This window comes from Daphnia pulex, chromosome 4 (genome assembly GCF_021134715.1).
Source record: "Daphnia pulex isolate KAP4 chromosome 4, ASM2113471v1".
In the NCBI taxonomy this organism is placed as follows: Eukaryota; Metazoa; Arthropoda; class Branchiopoda; order Diplostraca; family Daphniidae; genus Daphnia; species Daphnia pulex.
The window spans coordinates 6,307,030-6,320,674 of NC_060020.1; the positions used below are offsets into that span (position 1 = coordinate 6,307,030).

Below are 13,645 nucleotides of genomic sequence, written 5' to 3' on the forward strand. Positions count from 1 at the left end.
CATAAGGTTGTCTGATTTGTTCATGGTTATCGGACGGAAATCCTATTCAGCGTCGTCTGCATATAAGAGACGAGGTGAAAGGCCTTCGTCGATAACATTAAAAGCAATGCAAAATGTTCAAAAAGAATATTTATATTTCCTCCCTTCGCTCCACGGTCGCCATGGTTTATGAGTTAATTACCATAGCAAAATGAACTAACGAAAACGATACAGCACAGTATATATATTATATATGTTATATGATACGTAACTCGAGTTCCCTTACGCGCCGTGTTTTAAGTCTCGACGAGATCCCGTTTTATTAATTGTTATGTTTTTCTGTTGCCGCTCTGCGACAGGTCGTTCGAGCCGCCAGCCCTGCTCTGTTGCGATTGATCATTCTGGGAGCGTTCTTCATCTACTGCACGGTAAGAAAAGGATCTAATATATATTGCTGCTTGTCTCTCTCCTCTCTCTCCGCTCTCTCAACTTAATCACGTAGACAAAGTGGGCAAACTCGCGGTGCTGCGGCCGCAATCATCAATTTGAAGCTGATTCTCCCCTGCTTGATAGAAACTGGTGGAGGTAGGAAGGCGCGGCGGTCTGATGGATTCCGTTCGATACAGCAACCGCCGCCTTCGTGACGGATAGACTCCCGAATTCGCCGTGACATTCGATAGTTTTGCGGCATTTTATTACTGCGAAACGCGGAATGAATATCGCATATAGGTTGCTGGATAGAAAATTGCGTAACATAAACCACAGTATAAATACTAGAAACGTTTCGACGGAAATTCAAAGAAAAGCTAGATGGTCGGCAGTCAACATTCAACGACCCTGTCAACTCTGCCACTATCATTCCGGCCGTGTTGAAATGAGAGTCAGAGACAGAGATATACCGCGTATAGGTCAAGAATGGGCGCGAGTAGTGTGCTATTCCGCACTAGATATATTATTACGGTTACTGCAGAACCGTCAGCTCCTTGCTGCTGGATGCTGGCTTTGCAATTCTCGTGACTTTACCAGCAAAAGACCCTCATACATCAGCCGCATCAAGCTGCATCCGTCCCCTATGGTCTTTTCCGAATGAAGGCGGAACGCTCGCCTTCATTATCGAACCCAGTTTCAATACTTTTTTGCTTTGCTGGCTGGCTGGGCTTTTGATTTGCAACATCGATACACATAGTCGACGCCTCTTCGATGCGAAAAAATTGGCTCATCAATGGGAGAAAGAAGAAGAAGAAGTTTGACGGCTCTTCAGAGGTGTTTATGAGACGGCCTTATCTCCACTTCGTCTCTTTTTTACACAAACAAATCTTCGCTGTCTCGGAAGACTAGAAGAAGAAAAACAAAAATGTGCGACCAAATTTACATTCAAATGTTCAGACGTAAAAAAAATATACAGGCGCGCATGGTATCCGTGTTGCGGGTCTTTCCTTCTTCTTTTTTTTCTTCTTATTCTAATTTTTCATGCCATTTCCATTCCTAGATCCTAGTGGCCTACATGAGACCCAACATGATTACCTGCTCACTTCGCGTCTGGTTCCGCGAGATTGGCTTTTCCTTCGCTTACGGAGCCTTGATGCTGAAAACATGGCGGTAAGTAGCAGCAGCTATAGTGGACAGTTCTCTCCAACAGTCCTCATCCTAACAGCACAAGCAGCAGGGGGATGAAAGGAAAGAAAAGGAGAATTCTGAGGAGAATTGTAGACTATTATATACGTCCGCCGCTCTTCCGTTTGATGAGATCCTGTTTAGAATTTCGGGAGTCTTGGGACACGCGCTCAATACGTAAAGCATACACATGCACGCTGTTGGAACTGGTCCATTGTAGAAGATGTTTCATCCCCTCAATCCTCCCGACCCGAAACGAACGAATAATGATAAAAACAAACAGAAGCAAGAAGAAGAATTTCTAAGACCGAGGGCTGTACACGACGTCACAGGGCGAATACAGTAGCAGTAGTCAAGGCGAACGCTCAGCAATTGTGCAACTCTCGTCTCTTTTCATCCGTCAGCACTTAGTGAAGCTTTGCGATCCCGGAGTCTTTTTGACGTCTCTCTGCTGTCAGTCACCAATATCTTCCAACTTTTTGATACGTACATGGAACTTGCAGTATATGATCGTTGGTTCTACGTTCATTGCTTTATTTATACGCGACATCTGATTAAACGGGCGAAAAAGAGAAGTTGGCCGTTATTCTCTTACAAATTTTGTCAACAGAAAAGACGGCGGTCAATTGGCGTGAGACAAAATGTCGCCTCTCGTTTATGGACGAATGAAATCGATTTTCATTTTTTTTGAATTTCGGTTGATTGAAGGCGCGCCCTATGAATTATTTCCACCCCTTGTTTTTCTGATTTTTTCTTCCTCTCATTGATTGGCGTGTTGGTAGTGGAATAAGATGCGTAGGTAGGCTGTTTGATGCTTTCTCCTGCACCCCGCATCTTTTATTCTCCCATCGTTTGTTGGAGCGACGCAAGAGTCGTAGTACACAATAGGCTAGTATATCTACTCTCTGAGGTCGATCGATTTATTGACTTTTTTTCGTTCGGGTGGGGGTGGGAGTGTAACATTTTTCTGCTCCATTCCTTTGGGGATCCTCGTGAGTGGATATAATGCCACATAGAAATCGGTCGGCAGCTACTCGCCGCTGTTCTTCAGCCGAGGTCCGCGCTCGCAAGTGGCGAGGAGATCGTCAAGTGAAAGGCGGTTAAATGCGGACGCTGTGGCGTCTGAGATGAAGAACTATATATCCGCACGCTGATATGGATATACAGCGACCGAAGAGTGACACCTATGTTATACACGGCCAAGCCTCTTGCGGCTAAGGGAATTGATCGCGAGCAGCGAGCATTATCGATCCCTGCCTGCTAACAAACCTTTTGCCTTTCAGTTCTCCTCGGTCGTCCCTTTTTTCTTCTTTTTCTTCTTCTTGTGTACGGCTCCATACATACTTTTTCTTTCACTCGCTGGCTCTTTCAATTTTTCTTGATCTCTCCCACTCTTCTTCTTCTTGGTCTCTCCCTTTTTTCCCTTTTCCTCCTCGCTAGCTCTTCAAGCTTCTTTATTTAGGCATCATCAGACGGGCTAAGCAGAAATCAAGGATATATAGAAGAGTTCAATCGATAATGCCCCCCCACCCACCCATCCCCGAATACACATACTACTAGACTACATGACGTTTTCATCAGCTTTGGCATGGCACGGCCAACGGGTCTACACCGCGACGGATGAGAGACGCAGCAGCGGAGAAATTGGGCACGAGAGGTAGACGGAGACGAGCAAAAGTCGAGAACTTCTTTTTTCTTCCCCCCACCACGACGTCAAGTTGAAACAATGAGGAGATCAAAGGACAGAGATGAGGTTTATTCCTTCCTTCCTATCAGGAAAAAATCAGAGCTCTCTCTCTCTCTCTTCCAAAGACGTGTATATATCTTTAACAGCCATCTTCCTTTTTTCTTCTTCCATATAGTGTACTATAGTACTAGAAAAACTGGTCTCTCTCGTCATTCACCCGTCTCTTTTCCTCTGCTTGTCACTCTATCTCGCGTCGCGTCCTCATCATCCCGTACTGATGAGCAGCACAGCTTGTCGTTGAAAATCATGCCTTTTATTCTTGGCCAAAACCATAGTACAGTATGTGTATACCGGCGGAGCTTTCTACAGTTTCAGTGCAACATCGCAAGAGAGAATGTCAGTGACAATATAGCTAGAACAAGGAGTCCCTCGTGAGCACGGAAATGAACATGTCAAAAGTGGAATTTTGGGGGATGGTTTTCTTTTTTTTTATTTCTCCCGATTCCATGTACCACAACTGACGTTGAGATATTCACTGAAGAAAATCATTCGCGGTATATGGAGAGAGGCGTCAAAGTAAATGGCTCGGGAAAACAAAAGTCTTCGACTCATCCGCAGGATTATATAGGAGGGATGCGACATTTTCATCGGCCTGACTGACTATGTGTGATGCCTTTTTTTCAACTTCAAGTCTTATTTATAAATGTTTAATTCCGACCACGCGCACATCCATGTGATGTCTGGGGGAGGCGGGCTATTCCTATTGAAGTACCTCTGTTTATTTGACATGATTGCGTTATCGTTATTGGCTTAGTTTGCCTTTCGAATTTCGGTGGGCGGTGGCGGGGGGGTCGTAAGAAATATTTGGGGTAAATCTCAATCGGGTTAGGCCAATACATTGTTAGGATTGAGTGTACGATAATATTTAAAAGGACTTCGCATAAATCGGTCAAACTATTATTCGTCGTAACATTTCTTTGAATTGAATTTCATTTATCGAAATAGAAAAGTATTTCAAATGACGCGCGCTTAATCCTTAAATTCCTTGTAATCGTTTTTTACACAGAATTTCGGTCATCTTTCGAGTCCGCTCTGCCAAAGCCATAAAAATCACCGATCTCGATCTGATCAAGCGACTCGGCATCATTGTGTCCATCTTTGCCGTATTTTTGTCGATCCGGACTATTGTCGGACCGCCGCACGTCATCGTGGCCAAAACGGCCGACGATCTCAAAGCTTACATCTGCCAGACGGATTGGTGGGATCACGTCTTCACCGCAAGTAAGTTTTATTTTATTTTTTAAAAATTTCCAATCTATTAATTTCGTAAGCATTTTCTTGGGGCAGTATAAACCCCGTTTGATTAATTAAATTGACTTAATATGAGAGAAAGGGCCGCTGTCGAGTTGCTGTTATTATTATCTGCTGTACATAATATCGCCCGCGTTCCCATCATTAATGATCGTGACGGGATATCCGGCTAGATTGATGACTCAGTTTCTTTCCCCGTAGATTTTATTAGAAAGAAACGCAATCATTTCACTCCCCTTTTCCGTGTTTTATTGCGATATTGCCGGCGAACAAAAAGAACGAAAATTTAATTAGACATTTTCCTGAGAGAAAAAATCGAAGCAAGCTTCATCCCCTTTAATGATGGGACTCTCACCTGTGTATAGGGATGATACACTTTCTTTTTTTTGCAAAAGAAATATGTGATACCGTCTGAAAAGCGAGAGCGGAAACTAAAGAAGAGAAGCGCGTTATCGTAAATTAAATTTCGCTCTGACGTCAGAAACTACACGGCCAACTCTTCTCTTGTGTCGTCCCTAATTGTGACTAATATATGCATCCCGTCTCTATACATTTATTTGATTCTCCGTGTGCAGTGGAGATGGTAGTCCTGGTGTGGGGCATCCGGCTGTGCATTGTCGTCCGTAAGGCGCCGTCCGAATTCAATGAGAGCCGTTTTATTTCCATGGCGATTTACAACGAGTTCCTGCTCTCCATATTCCTCAACGTTTCCATGTAAGTCAATGCTTCTTTCCTTCCCCGCCAGACGTCATCGCAATCAATCAGATGCCCAGGCTGCGTGTGTTTTTTCTTCTTTTAGCTCAACTTTTGTTGTGCGTCTTGTAGTATTTTTTAATAAAATCGAATGACATAAGATCTCATTTCTTTTGCGTCTCACCTCTCCAGGCTTTTCTTACAATCGCCGGCCAATCCCGATCTGATGTACATCATCATGTTCTCCCACGCGCAGCTGACGACGACACTTCTCCTCGTCCTCATATTCGCTAGCAAAGTAAGTTGGGGCTCGAGAAGCTCAGTCGACTGAAATCGGAACTTATATTGGTGGGGACGAGACTAGTGAATTTTGAACCCCTTCAAACTTGTTTTTCACAGGCTTATCTGGCTCTCCGTGGGCGAGGCAAAGATGACGCAAGCTCGACTACAAACAAGCCCCAAGCTGCCAAATTTTTGGCCAAGCCAAAATCGGCCAACCATTCCAACGTCACTCCTTCGGGCGGGAGTTTCAGAACGGACATGATCCCTGAGTTGTCCAGCGTCAACGATCCGGATATTCAGGTCAGTATATTTAGCGCACACAAAGATCTATAAGTCAATCATTTCTGGTGAAAAATATATATATATATATAAGCGGAGCAATTCATTGATGAGGAAGTGAATGATGATTGGTTGCTTGGCTGGGACGGGGCTACACGTTACAGGCGGAGATTCGCCGTTTGCTCTGCGAGTTGGAGCAGTTGAAGGAGAAGACGGTGCGATCCGGTCACACGCAGTTTGCCGCCCGATTAGCTGCCATGTCGCAAGCAGCTCGCCAGGTCATCAGTCCTGCGGCGGCCACTGAAGTGATCGCCGTCCTTGATGCCGCCGATACGGCGGCGGCGGCAGCGACGGCGGTGGTGGCGGGTGGCAATTGCCTGGAGAACGGGCCGTCGAGCGACCACAGCAGGGTAAATAAGGAGCAGAGTGACGTGGATTTGCGTCAGAGAAAGACCGGCCATTCAGTCAAGGAGAAGATCAAATCTCCAAAGAACAGTCCCGACTCTGGTACGTTGAAAGTTTGTCAAGTCAACTTGTCGTCTCACTTGATTGATGGACTGATTGATGATCCCACGTTATTCTGGGTATATTTCTCTTGATATAGGACTGGGAGGTCTGATGTTCCATTCCGGACCAGTGGTCAACAACGTGCTGGCCTGTATGACGGACAGGATCGTTTGCGCGACGTTCAGCGCCGATCCATCAGTGGTGGTCGAGGACGATGAAGATGTCAAAGACGCCGATTCAAATTCGTCAACGTCAATTTCGTCGTCGGTGAGGCTGGCGAAACAATCCAGGAAGGCGACGGTTTCCGCTAGTACTGCCGGCCAGCCAAATCAGCCAGAAAGTCCTTCGTCCACCGTCCCGGCCTCGTCGTTAGCCTTGGCCGCCGCTCCGCTTCTGACGTCCAATTTCGCCTTCGATTCCCGAGGCGTCACCGTCCTGAGGAACTTTAGCGCCCCCAACAGCCGGCGCACTTCCTCCGAGCAGACGGACCTCTCGACGTCCATTAGCGCTCAGCTCAGTTTGGTCGGCGACCACACAAATAGTGGCGCCCTTCATCTTTTCCACCCTGGGGATCCATCAACAATGGCCACCTCCATTAGTGTTCATAGTCTGTGCCAATCATCGACAGCAGAGCAGGTGACTTCAGTGCTGGCCAATCATCACCAAACAGGTCATAGACGTAAGCCATCAGTCAGCAGCACCAGCAGCCCCACTAGCGGCCAGAACCAATTCAACAGCCGATTTGCCATCACCTCACAGCAGGATCACGTCGCCGACGAGACGGCTATTGCTAGTACTAGTTCGTCCGTCGTCGTCAATCAATTCGATTTGCCAGTGGTTTCTTCGCAGCAGTTTGAAGTCGACAGTTCGGTGAGAAGTGCCCAAATCACGCCAGACAGTACGCCCGGTCGTTCGCTCTCGTCGTCGCGAACGCGCATCAACACCGACGATCGGGAGCGCTTCACCGAGGAAGTCACCGTTTGAATATATTGTACCCCATTTGATATATACATATATATATATATAGAACCCGCCCCCTTCTTCCAGCTCTTTCCTCCTCCTCCTACTCTCAACATATATAGTGAAATGGACTAAAAAAAAACCACTCTTCCAATATAACATCAAATTGCTAAATTGATTTGTATACAGTATAATTATTATTACATATTTGCTGCTGTTATTTATTGGACTATGTGCACTTTGTATTATTTTGACAAAAGACAAGAGGGGAGAAAATGTCGTTATATACTTCACATACAACACACACACACACGTCCTGCCCTCCTAATCGTGATGATCCTATAAAAAGAAAAGAAAATGAAAAAAAAGAAAAAACCTTGAAAATCTGCTGTTCACTCTCATATTAAATGTCTGTCTCTCGGTGTCTACCCTGATCTTGACCCGATATTTTTTTATTTAATTTTTTAAAATTCTTAATTGTATAGCGCACTCAATTGCCAGCGCAGCGCACACCCCCCGTTTTCAATCTCGGTTTAATTCATTTTTGAATGTTTTTTTTTTGCTCTTGATTTGATCTGGCGTCCGTGTTGTAGCCGACTGGGTCATTCTTTGATAATCACTGAGCCCTGGTCATCAAGGAATCACCACGGCGGCGACACCAAATCGACAGATCAGCGAGCAATTTAACCCAATTGATTTCTTGTGTTCTTGTGTGACCGTTTAGAATTTTGTTCCGATTCCAATCAACCAAAACATTCACATTATATTTCGTTGTTGAAAAAGAAATTGATCAAATGTCTTATATCAGTTGTCATATTTAAAAAAAGCAGAAGAAAATTCAGACTTGCATCATTCGGAAAGCTTTTAATTTTGTAGACATTATCATTCTATTATATGTAACAAGTGAAGCCGGCTGACGGGGTGACTGAAAGATTATTACATTACGGATGCCTGTGTGCTGCTGTGTCTAAATCGGATAAATACATCTTGCATTATAAATATGAAAAGTTGATATAGTAAATATAGCTTTTGCTGCGAAAAGTCCTTAATTCTTTCGTATAGCGTCGATGGGTCTGTTGTGTACCGTGTACTGTACAGTAGTTATACATGGCAGCATAAGCAAACAAGGTATTTGCTGTTGGCGCAGTTTGAAAAGCGCATTACAAGGCTTCAATATGTTCGCCTGCTGTAATAACGCATCCAGAATTCAGATGACCTCCACCAGTCTGCTCGAGATTCACGACTTCGCGGATGAGTTTGGTCGGGCGCTTGGAGCACTTTGGCAATATCCTGCGGATCAAAGTACAAGCATTTCATTGGCAACAACACAGCACACATGATGGAATATTTAGTTATAATTCGGGTCGAAACAAACAGATGCCGAATAGCAGTCAAAAGGGCTCTAAGTGCTGTTGAGCTTGCATAATATAATCACCTCGATATTTGTTGGATGGCGTCTGCCCAACCTTGGAAATCCTTGCCAAAATCCTCACCTTCCTCGAGTGTCTGTGGCAATTTGGCGCCTAGCGTTTCGGGTAGTTTGAGTGTCACGATGCCGCCAGCGACTGAGAATGCGCCCATCATCACGATGGGAAGCACCAGCCACTGAGTGCCCAAATAGTTAACGAAGGGTATAAGGGTGAGGCCAATTCCGCCGAGGAAGCTGGCCAGACCGATCCCGACTCCGCGAACCTCGGTCGGATACAGTTCACCACCGAATTGGAAGATGATCATCGTGCCGCCGGCAATAGTGCATTTGGCAATCAAGAAGAGAGCCAGCGTCAACATTTCCGCGTCTGCTTGTACACAAGATATATAATCCAACTCAACACTGCCATATTTGCACACTTAAGCTTGTATCAATCCCGCCGCTTTCCTTTTGGGTCACGAAGCGGTGCGGGAAACATGACAGACACTAGACGATATATACCTGTAGGGACAAGTGCTGTAGAAATAGCAGCGACGCCGCTGAGGATCATGCAGGAGCAGAGTGTCATCCGACGACCTACATGTAAGGGATATACGCCGTGTTATTTTTTATTTTTATTTTTATTTTTCTGGTTGACAGATCAATACTCCATCTTCTTACCCAGGCGATCCATGAGTAGGAGGCAGAAAATGTAACCCTGCATATTAGCGCAACAAAGATTCGAAGGGAAAGACAATTATTACGTGGAATTTCTACAGAACAAGAATAACTGGCACGGACTCAACAACTTAGATACTATACCGGTATTTCGACAACGGACGACAGGAAAAAACTGAGATAGGGATCGTTTCCCATCGACGGGCCGTAGTAGCTCAATCCGACGTATGTCGTCTCGTTAACGACCCTGTATACGGCGAAAGGAATGCGCCTCATTTAGCAGTTAGTATGTACACAACAGAAGAGTTGACTCGTTCAATAAATTCGGCTTTCATCTGCTTTTCGTGCATGTTGACAATAGCAGCAGCAGCAGCGAGCAACTTACCAACTAAACGAGATGATCAGCGTTTTCATTCTCATGTTGGGAGTTTGGAACAGGTCTCGCCAATTGGCCCGCCTTCCGTTGCGTAAGCAGTCAGCTTGCTCCCGTTGGTGCTCCATTGTCTCCTGAACAAATAATAAGACAAGTGATGGTGTTATCGATTTCACCAACGATTTCTTTTATGTCTCGGAAAACAAACCCAGTTGCGCTGAGAGTTTCATTATTCACCGTAGCGTTTCTTAGCACTTTTGTGTGTGTGTGTGTGTGTGGGTCTTTATCTTAAAAAACTAATTCAACGTCGTCGCCCTTTTCTATCCTTTCAGCGATCCTCGCTCTCGATCGTGAGAGAATTGAAACGAGTTTTTTTTAATACGTCATCGGTAATAGAGAGACTGTTTGGTTATATAAGAAAACGTCAGCTGCTGGGCTCTCAGTTAAATTTAACAACCCATTACTCGGATTTGGTGGTTCGATGAATAACGACTTTCTCATTCAACCCAGTGATCAATGACTTTATACTTTTGAAGCGGGAGACTTATAGCGAATCTCATATAGTAATCTACTATTCAATAAGGAATTGAATAGCGTAGTATATAACTTTTCCAACAGCGAATTCATTAACGACGGTATTATGTACACTCAGCATTTGCTTTGAGCTTTTTCCTCTTCAAAATGTAGGCTACAAAGTTGCGTAATTAGACATGACAAATGCTAATTGCTGTTATGTCATACCGGTAGCGGTTGTCAAATGATTCAATGAATATTAGTCAACGTTATTACCGTGAATTTTTGAAGAATTTCATCTGGAATATATCTGCAGTTAACACTGGCGATTTTCTTCAACATTTCGACAACTTCCTTGACGCGTCCTTGCGACAGCAACCAGCGCATCGATTCCGGTAAGAAACTGGAAAGTTGCCAAAAAACTCATCGTCATATTATCACGGTTAAATATTTTAGAGACAGTCTAAAGGGGTAGCAACTAATGGTGCTTTGGCTACACACAGAGGAATTACGCATACAATATGTAAAGGAAGTAGACGACGAAAGGTAGCGATGTTGTTAGCGCAATTAACTGCCACTGAGGAGTGGCGTAAGCGAGTCCACTGAATCCCATCAGCCCAACAACGTAAAACATGTTCGAATAGAAGCTGACCAGGGTTCTTTTTGCAGGCGCCACAACTTCAAGGCCTGTAACACAAAATCGTGAGTCAGGTGAAAGTTGAAAGGCACGGCAAAATAGTTGAAAACTGACAGATAACGAATGGAATGTGCAGAATGGCCGGGATCGTCAAGCCGACGAAAAATCGGAAGACTATATACCAATAAACATTTGGAGAAAAGGCAGTAGCGCATCCGAAAACGATCTCTATCGTCAAGCAAAGGAAATAATTTTTCTTCCTGCCTATCCTGTAAGAATTTTTAGTGAGTTATATAATAGTGTTATGGTATTCAGGCAAAAATAATCCAACCTATCGTTGAGGTATCCAAACAGCAGGACACCAACCAATCCTCCAACATTAAGGGCTGAAAGGCCGATAGTTGGATAAAGGGATTTTGAACACACCAAGTCAAACTGTAGAAAATAATTGAATTTTAATACCAATAAGAAGTAATCAAGAAAAAAGATAATAGAAGAATCATGATATTTCAACCCACATCTATGACGATGGAAGAGGATATTTGTTCCACGTCATACTCCCATCCATCTGTGCAAAATGTCACGGTAGACTCGTTTCCTGTCAAGTTGGATCCTACACCGCTTTCCCATACGATATCCGTGTAATTTACGTTGTATTTCAAGCACTGACTGTAGGTCGATCCCTTATTGAACAAAATACATAAGAATCACTTCAATTCAACTACGAATAATTTTAAAGCGGACAAAGAATAAGAAATAGGGGGGAAAAACATTCAATTGATTAATGCCTATAGAAAGCGTCTCAATTTCAACAAAATAGAAATAATTAAAACATGAAATTTTATTTTGCGCTTATTCTTTTATTCGTTTTATAATCACCAATTTCGGAATGCTGACTGTTTTGCGATTTTCCGGGCTCCATTCAGCCGACATTAACTCTGGAATTTTGCACCAGGCATCTGGCACACGATCCATAAACACTTGGTTGAAAGCTGCGAAACCGCATGGGATACACGCAGGAAGGCAAACCAACCACAACAGCAGGTGCTGGTATTTGCCCCAGTCTCCAGCGTGATGCAACACGTTGTCAAGATCCATGTTATTTGAACTCGAAAAGATTAGTGTTGACTATCTGTAAATGGGAAATGAAACACAACAGAAAGCAACTGAAAACTCAAAGCTGAACACAAGCTCAAGCTTTGCTTGCCCACTAATGCTGACAACAAGTTCAAACAAGAAGCTCGTGTCACGGAATAAAAACTTTGCAATCCCCGCAGTAGAAAAAGAGTATCTGATGTACTTTCACACAGTGTAGGTGCAACCTTGCCAACAGCAACAGCAGCACTATATATCCCGAATTCGGACGCCGAGCCAAATAGATGCTATCAACCTGCCAGCTGAGTGGACCAAACAGCAGAGACTGGTTTTTATGGTATCGGCAATGGTCGATGAATTCATGTAATTTATCGAACACAAAAATATATCAACACAAACTTGAAAGAGTCCCCGTCCTCAAGGAAAACGAGCTGCTGAAGCTACTTGACTGCAGCGACCGATATCGATCGTTACGTAAAGTAAAAAAAGAAAATATATACAAGCGAGGTCGTTTCCTCCTTATCTGGCAATCAAACTAATTGAATGCCGATTCTTAATCGAAACATTTTCTAGAAAGGTTTTTGGTTGATTCTGAACGGCAATGCCGAATTGTGTACAAACAACAACTTCCCTCTTGTTATTTATTCTTCCGGTTTTAAAATTCGAGTCCCCGCATCCCCCTTTCTGTCTTTTTGATACGTGCGGCAACATACTCTTTCGATCTTGTAGAAGAATCAGCGCTCAGTACATAATAATTGTCTACAAAATGTTGTTTTTTGTTTTGTTTTTTAATTAAAAGACTTACGAGAGACACTGCTGCGATGTATTCCATTTTGTACCAAGTATTTCATGTTTAATGGAAACAGAATAGCCTACGTGTATTGCGCCAGCTGGCGTCTAAAAAAAACACGGAGTTTAGGAATTGCACAACGACATCGCTAACGAACAGTAACTTTTGATATATTCAAGGAAGGTGTACTGCGCGACTCCCTTCTTGCTGAATAGATCATCAATACCTTCATTTCAAGGAGCTAAATGGATTACCGAGCTTTTATTAAGGAAGAATACTGGAAGCCTTTCAACTGCTTGAAGTTAGTTTGAGACTATTCACGAACTAAAAGAAGGCAAACCTCGCTCTATACATCAAAATGTACCGTATTGATCTTACATTTTCAACGCATCGCGTCTCCATGATGTCCTCTTTGATTTCAGTTTTGGCTGGAGTTATTACAGGAACTTTTAGAATAAATCACTAACCCGACTACAAGACCACTCAGATATATTTGATATTACGTAAGGATAAGATTAGTGCCTCTAATATGTACAATCCAATTGAGTAAATTATACCAAAAATGTTTGGAGTGCTATCTATGCTGAATATTAGAATGAATTAATAGAAATGGAAAATGTTGTTACTAGCCTACATCAAAATGGGTTCTGTAGTAGGGATTTAATAGAAGAAAAGAAATGACTGGTTTTTTTTAAAGAGATAGAAAGATAGAAAATGGCGAAAATGTATTTGATATTTCTCCATCAGATTGGGCATGTGTTACAGTAGTGCAGTATATTAAATAATTAACTTGCGTACTTTTTTGTCTTTTTCTTTATTTCTAATTCTGCTCCGTTTGA

At 43.4% G+C, this 13,645-nt stretch overlaps 2 protein-coding genes across 2 annotated transcripts in view; one reads left to right on the plus strand and one right to left on the minus strand.

Moving 5' to 3' along the window:
- LOC124192826 overlaps positions 1-8,319 on the plus strand; it is a 51,055-nt gene extending 42,736 nt beyond the window's left edge. Inside the window, exons 7-14 of the mRNA XM_046586324.1 lie at positions 339-407; positions 1,469-1,578; positions 4,347-4,561; positions 5,167-5,305; positions 5,477-5,582; positions 5,684-5,866; positions 6,010-6,352; positions 6,450-8,319. Of these exons, the coding sequence (XP_046442280.1) occupies positions 339-407; positions 1,469-1,578; positions 4,347-4,561; positions 5,167-5,305; positions 5,477-5,582; positions 5,684-5,866; positions 6,010-6,352; positions 6,450-7,336 (2,052 nt within the window). The 3' untranslated portion in view covers positions 7,337-8,319. The remainder of the gene's footprint in view (positions 1-338; positions 408-1,468; positions 1,579-4,346; positions 4,562-5,166; positions 5,306-5,476; positions 5,583-5,683; positions 5,867-6,009; positions 6,353-6,449) is intronic.
- Positions 8,320-8,384: 65 nt separating this feature from the next.
- On the minus strand, positions 8,385-13,006 carry LOC124192828 (carcinine transporter-like). The gene is made up of 13 exons (XM_046586326.1): positions 12,822-13,006; positions 11,801-12,053; positions 11,440-11,604; positions 11,253-11,356; positions 11,036-11,190; positions 10,803-10,971; positions 10,561-10,687; positions 9,784-9,905; positions 9,543-9,645; positions 9,402-9,438; positions 9,243-9,317; positions 8,748-9,108; positions 8,385-8,602 (listed from the first exon to the last, which is right to left on the minus strand). Exons 2-13 carry the CDS (start codon positions 12,017-12,019, stop codon positions 8,473-8,475), a joined length of 1,767 nt encoding a protein of 588 aa, XP_046442282.1. The 5' UTR covers positions 12,020-12,053; positions 12,822-13,006; the 3' UTR covers positions 8,385-8,472.
- Between the last annotated feature and the right edge of the window lie 639 nt (positions 13,007-13,645).

Coding starts and splice junctions, on each gene's coding strand:
- LOC124192828 (XM_046586326.1), bottom strand. CDS start 12,019: ATGGATCTTGACAACGTGTTGCATCACGCTGGAGACTGGGGCAAATAC. Junction 9,439..9,542: donor CGTCCGTTGTCGAAATACCG/GTATAGTATCTA, acceptor GCTAATATGCAG/GGTTACATTTTCTGCCTCCT. Junction 9,109..9,242: donor TACAGCACTTGTCCCTACAG/GTATATATCGTC, acceptor GTGTACAAGCAG/ACGCGGAAATGTTGACGCTG.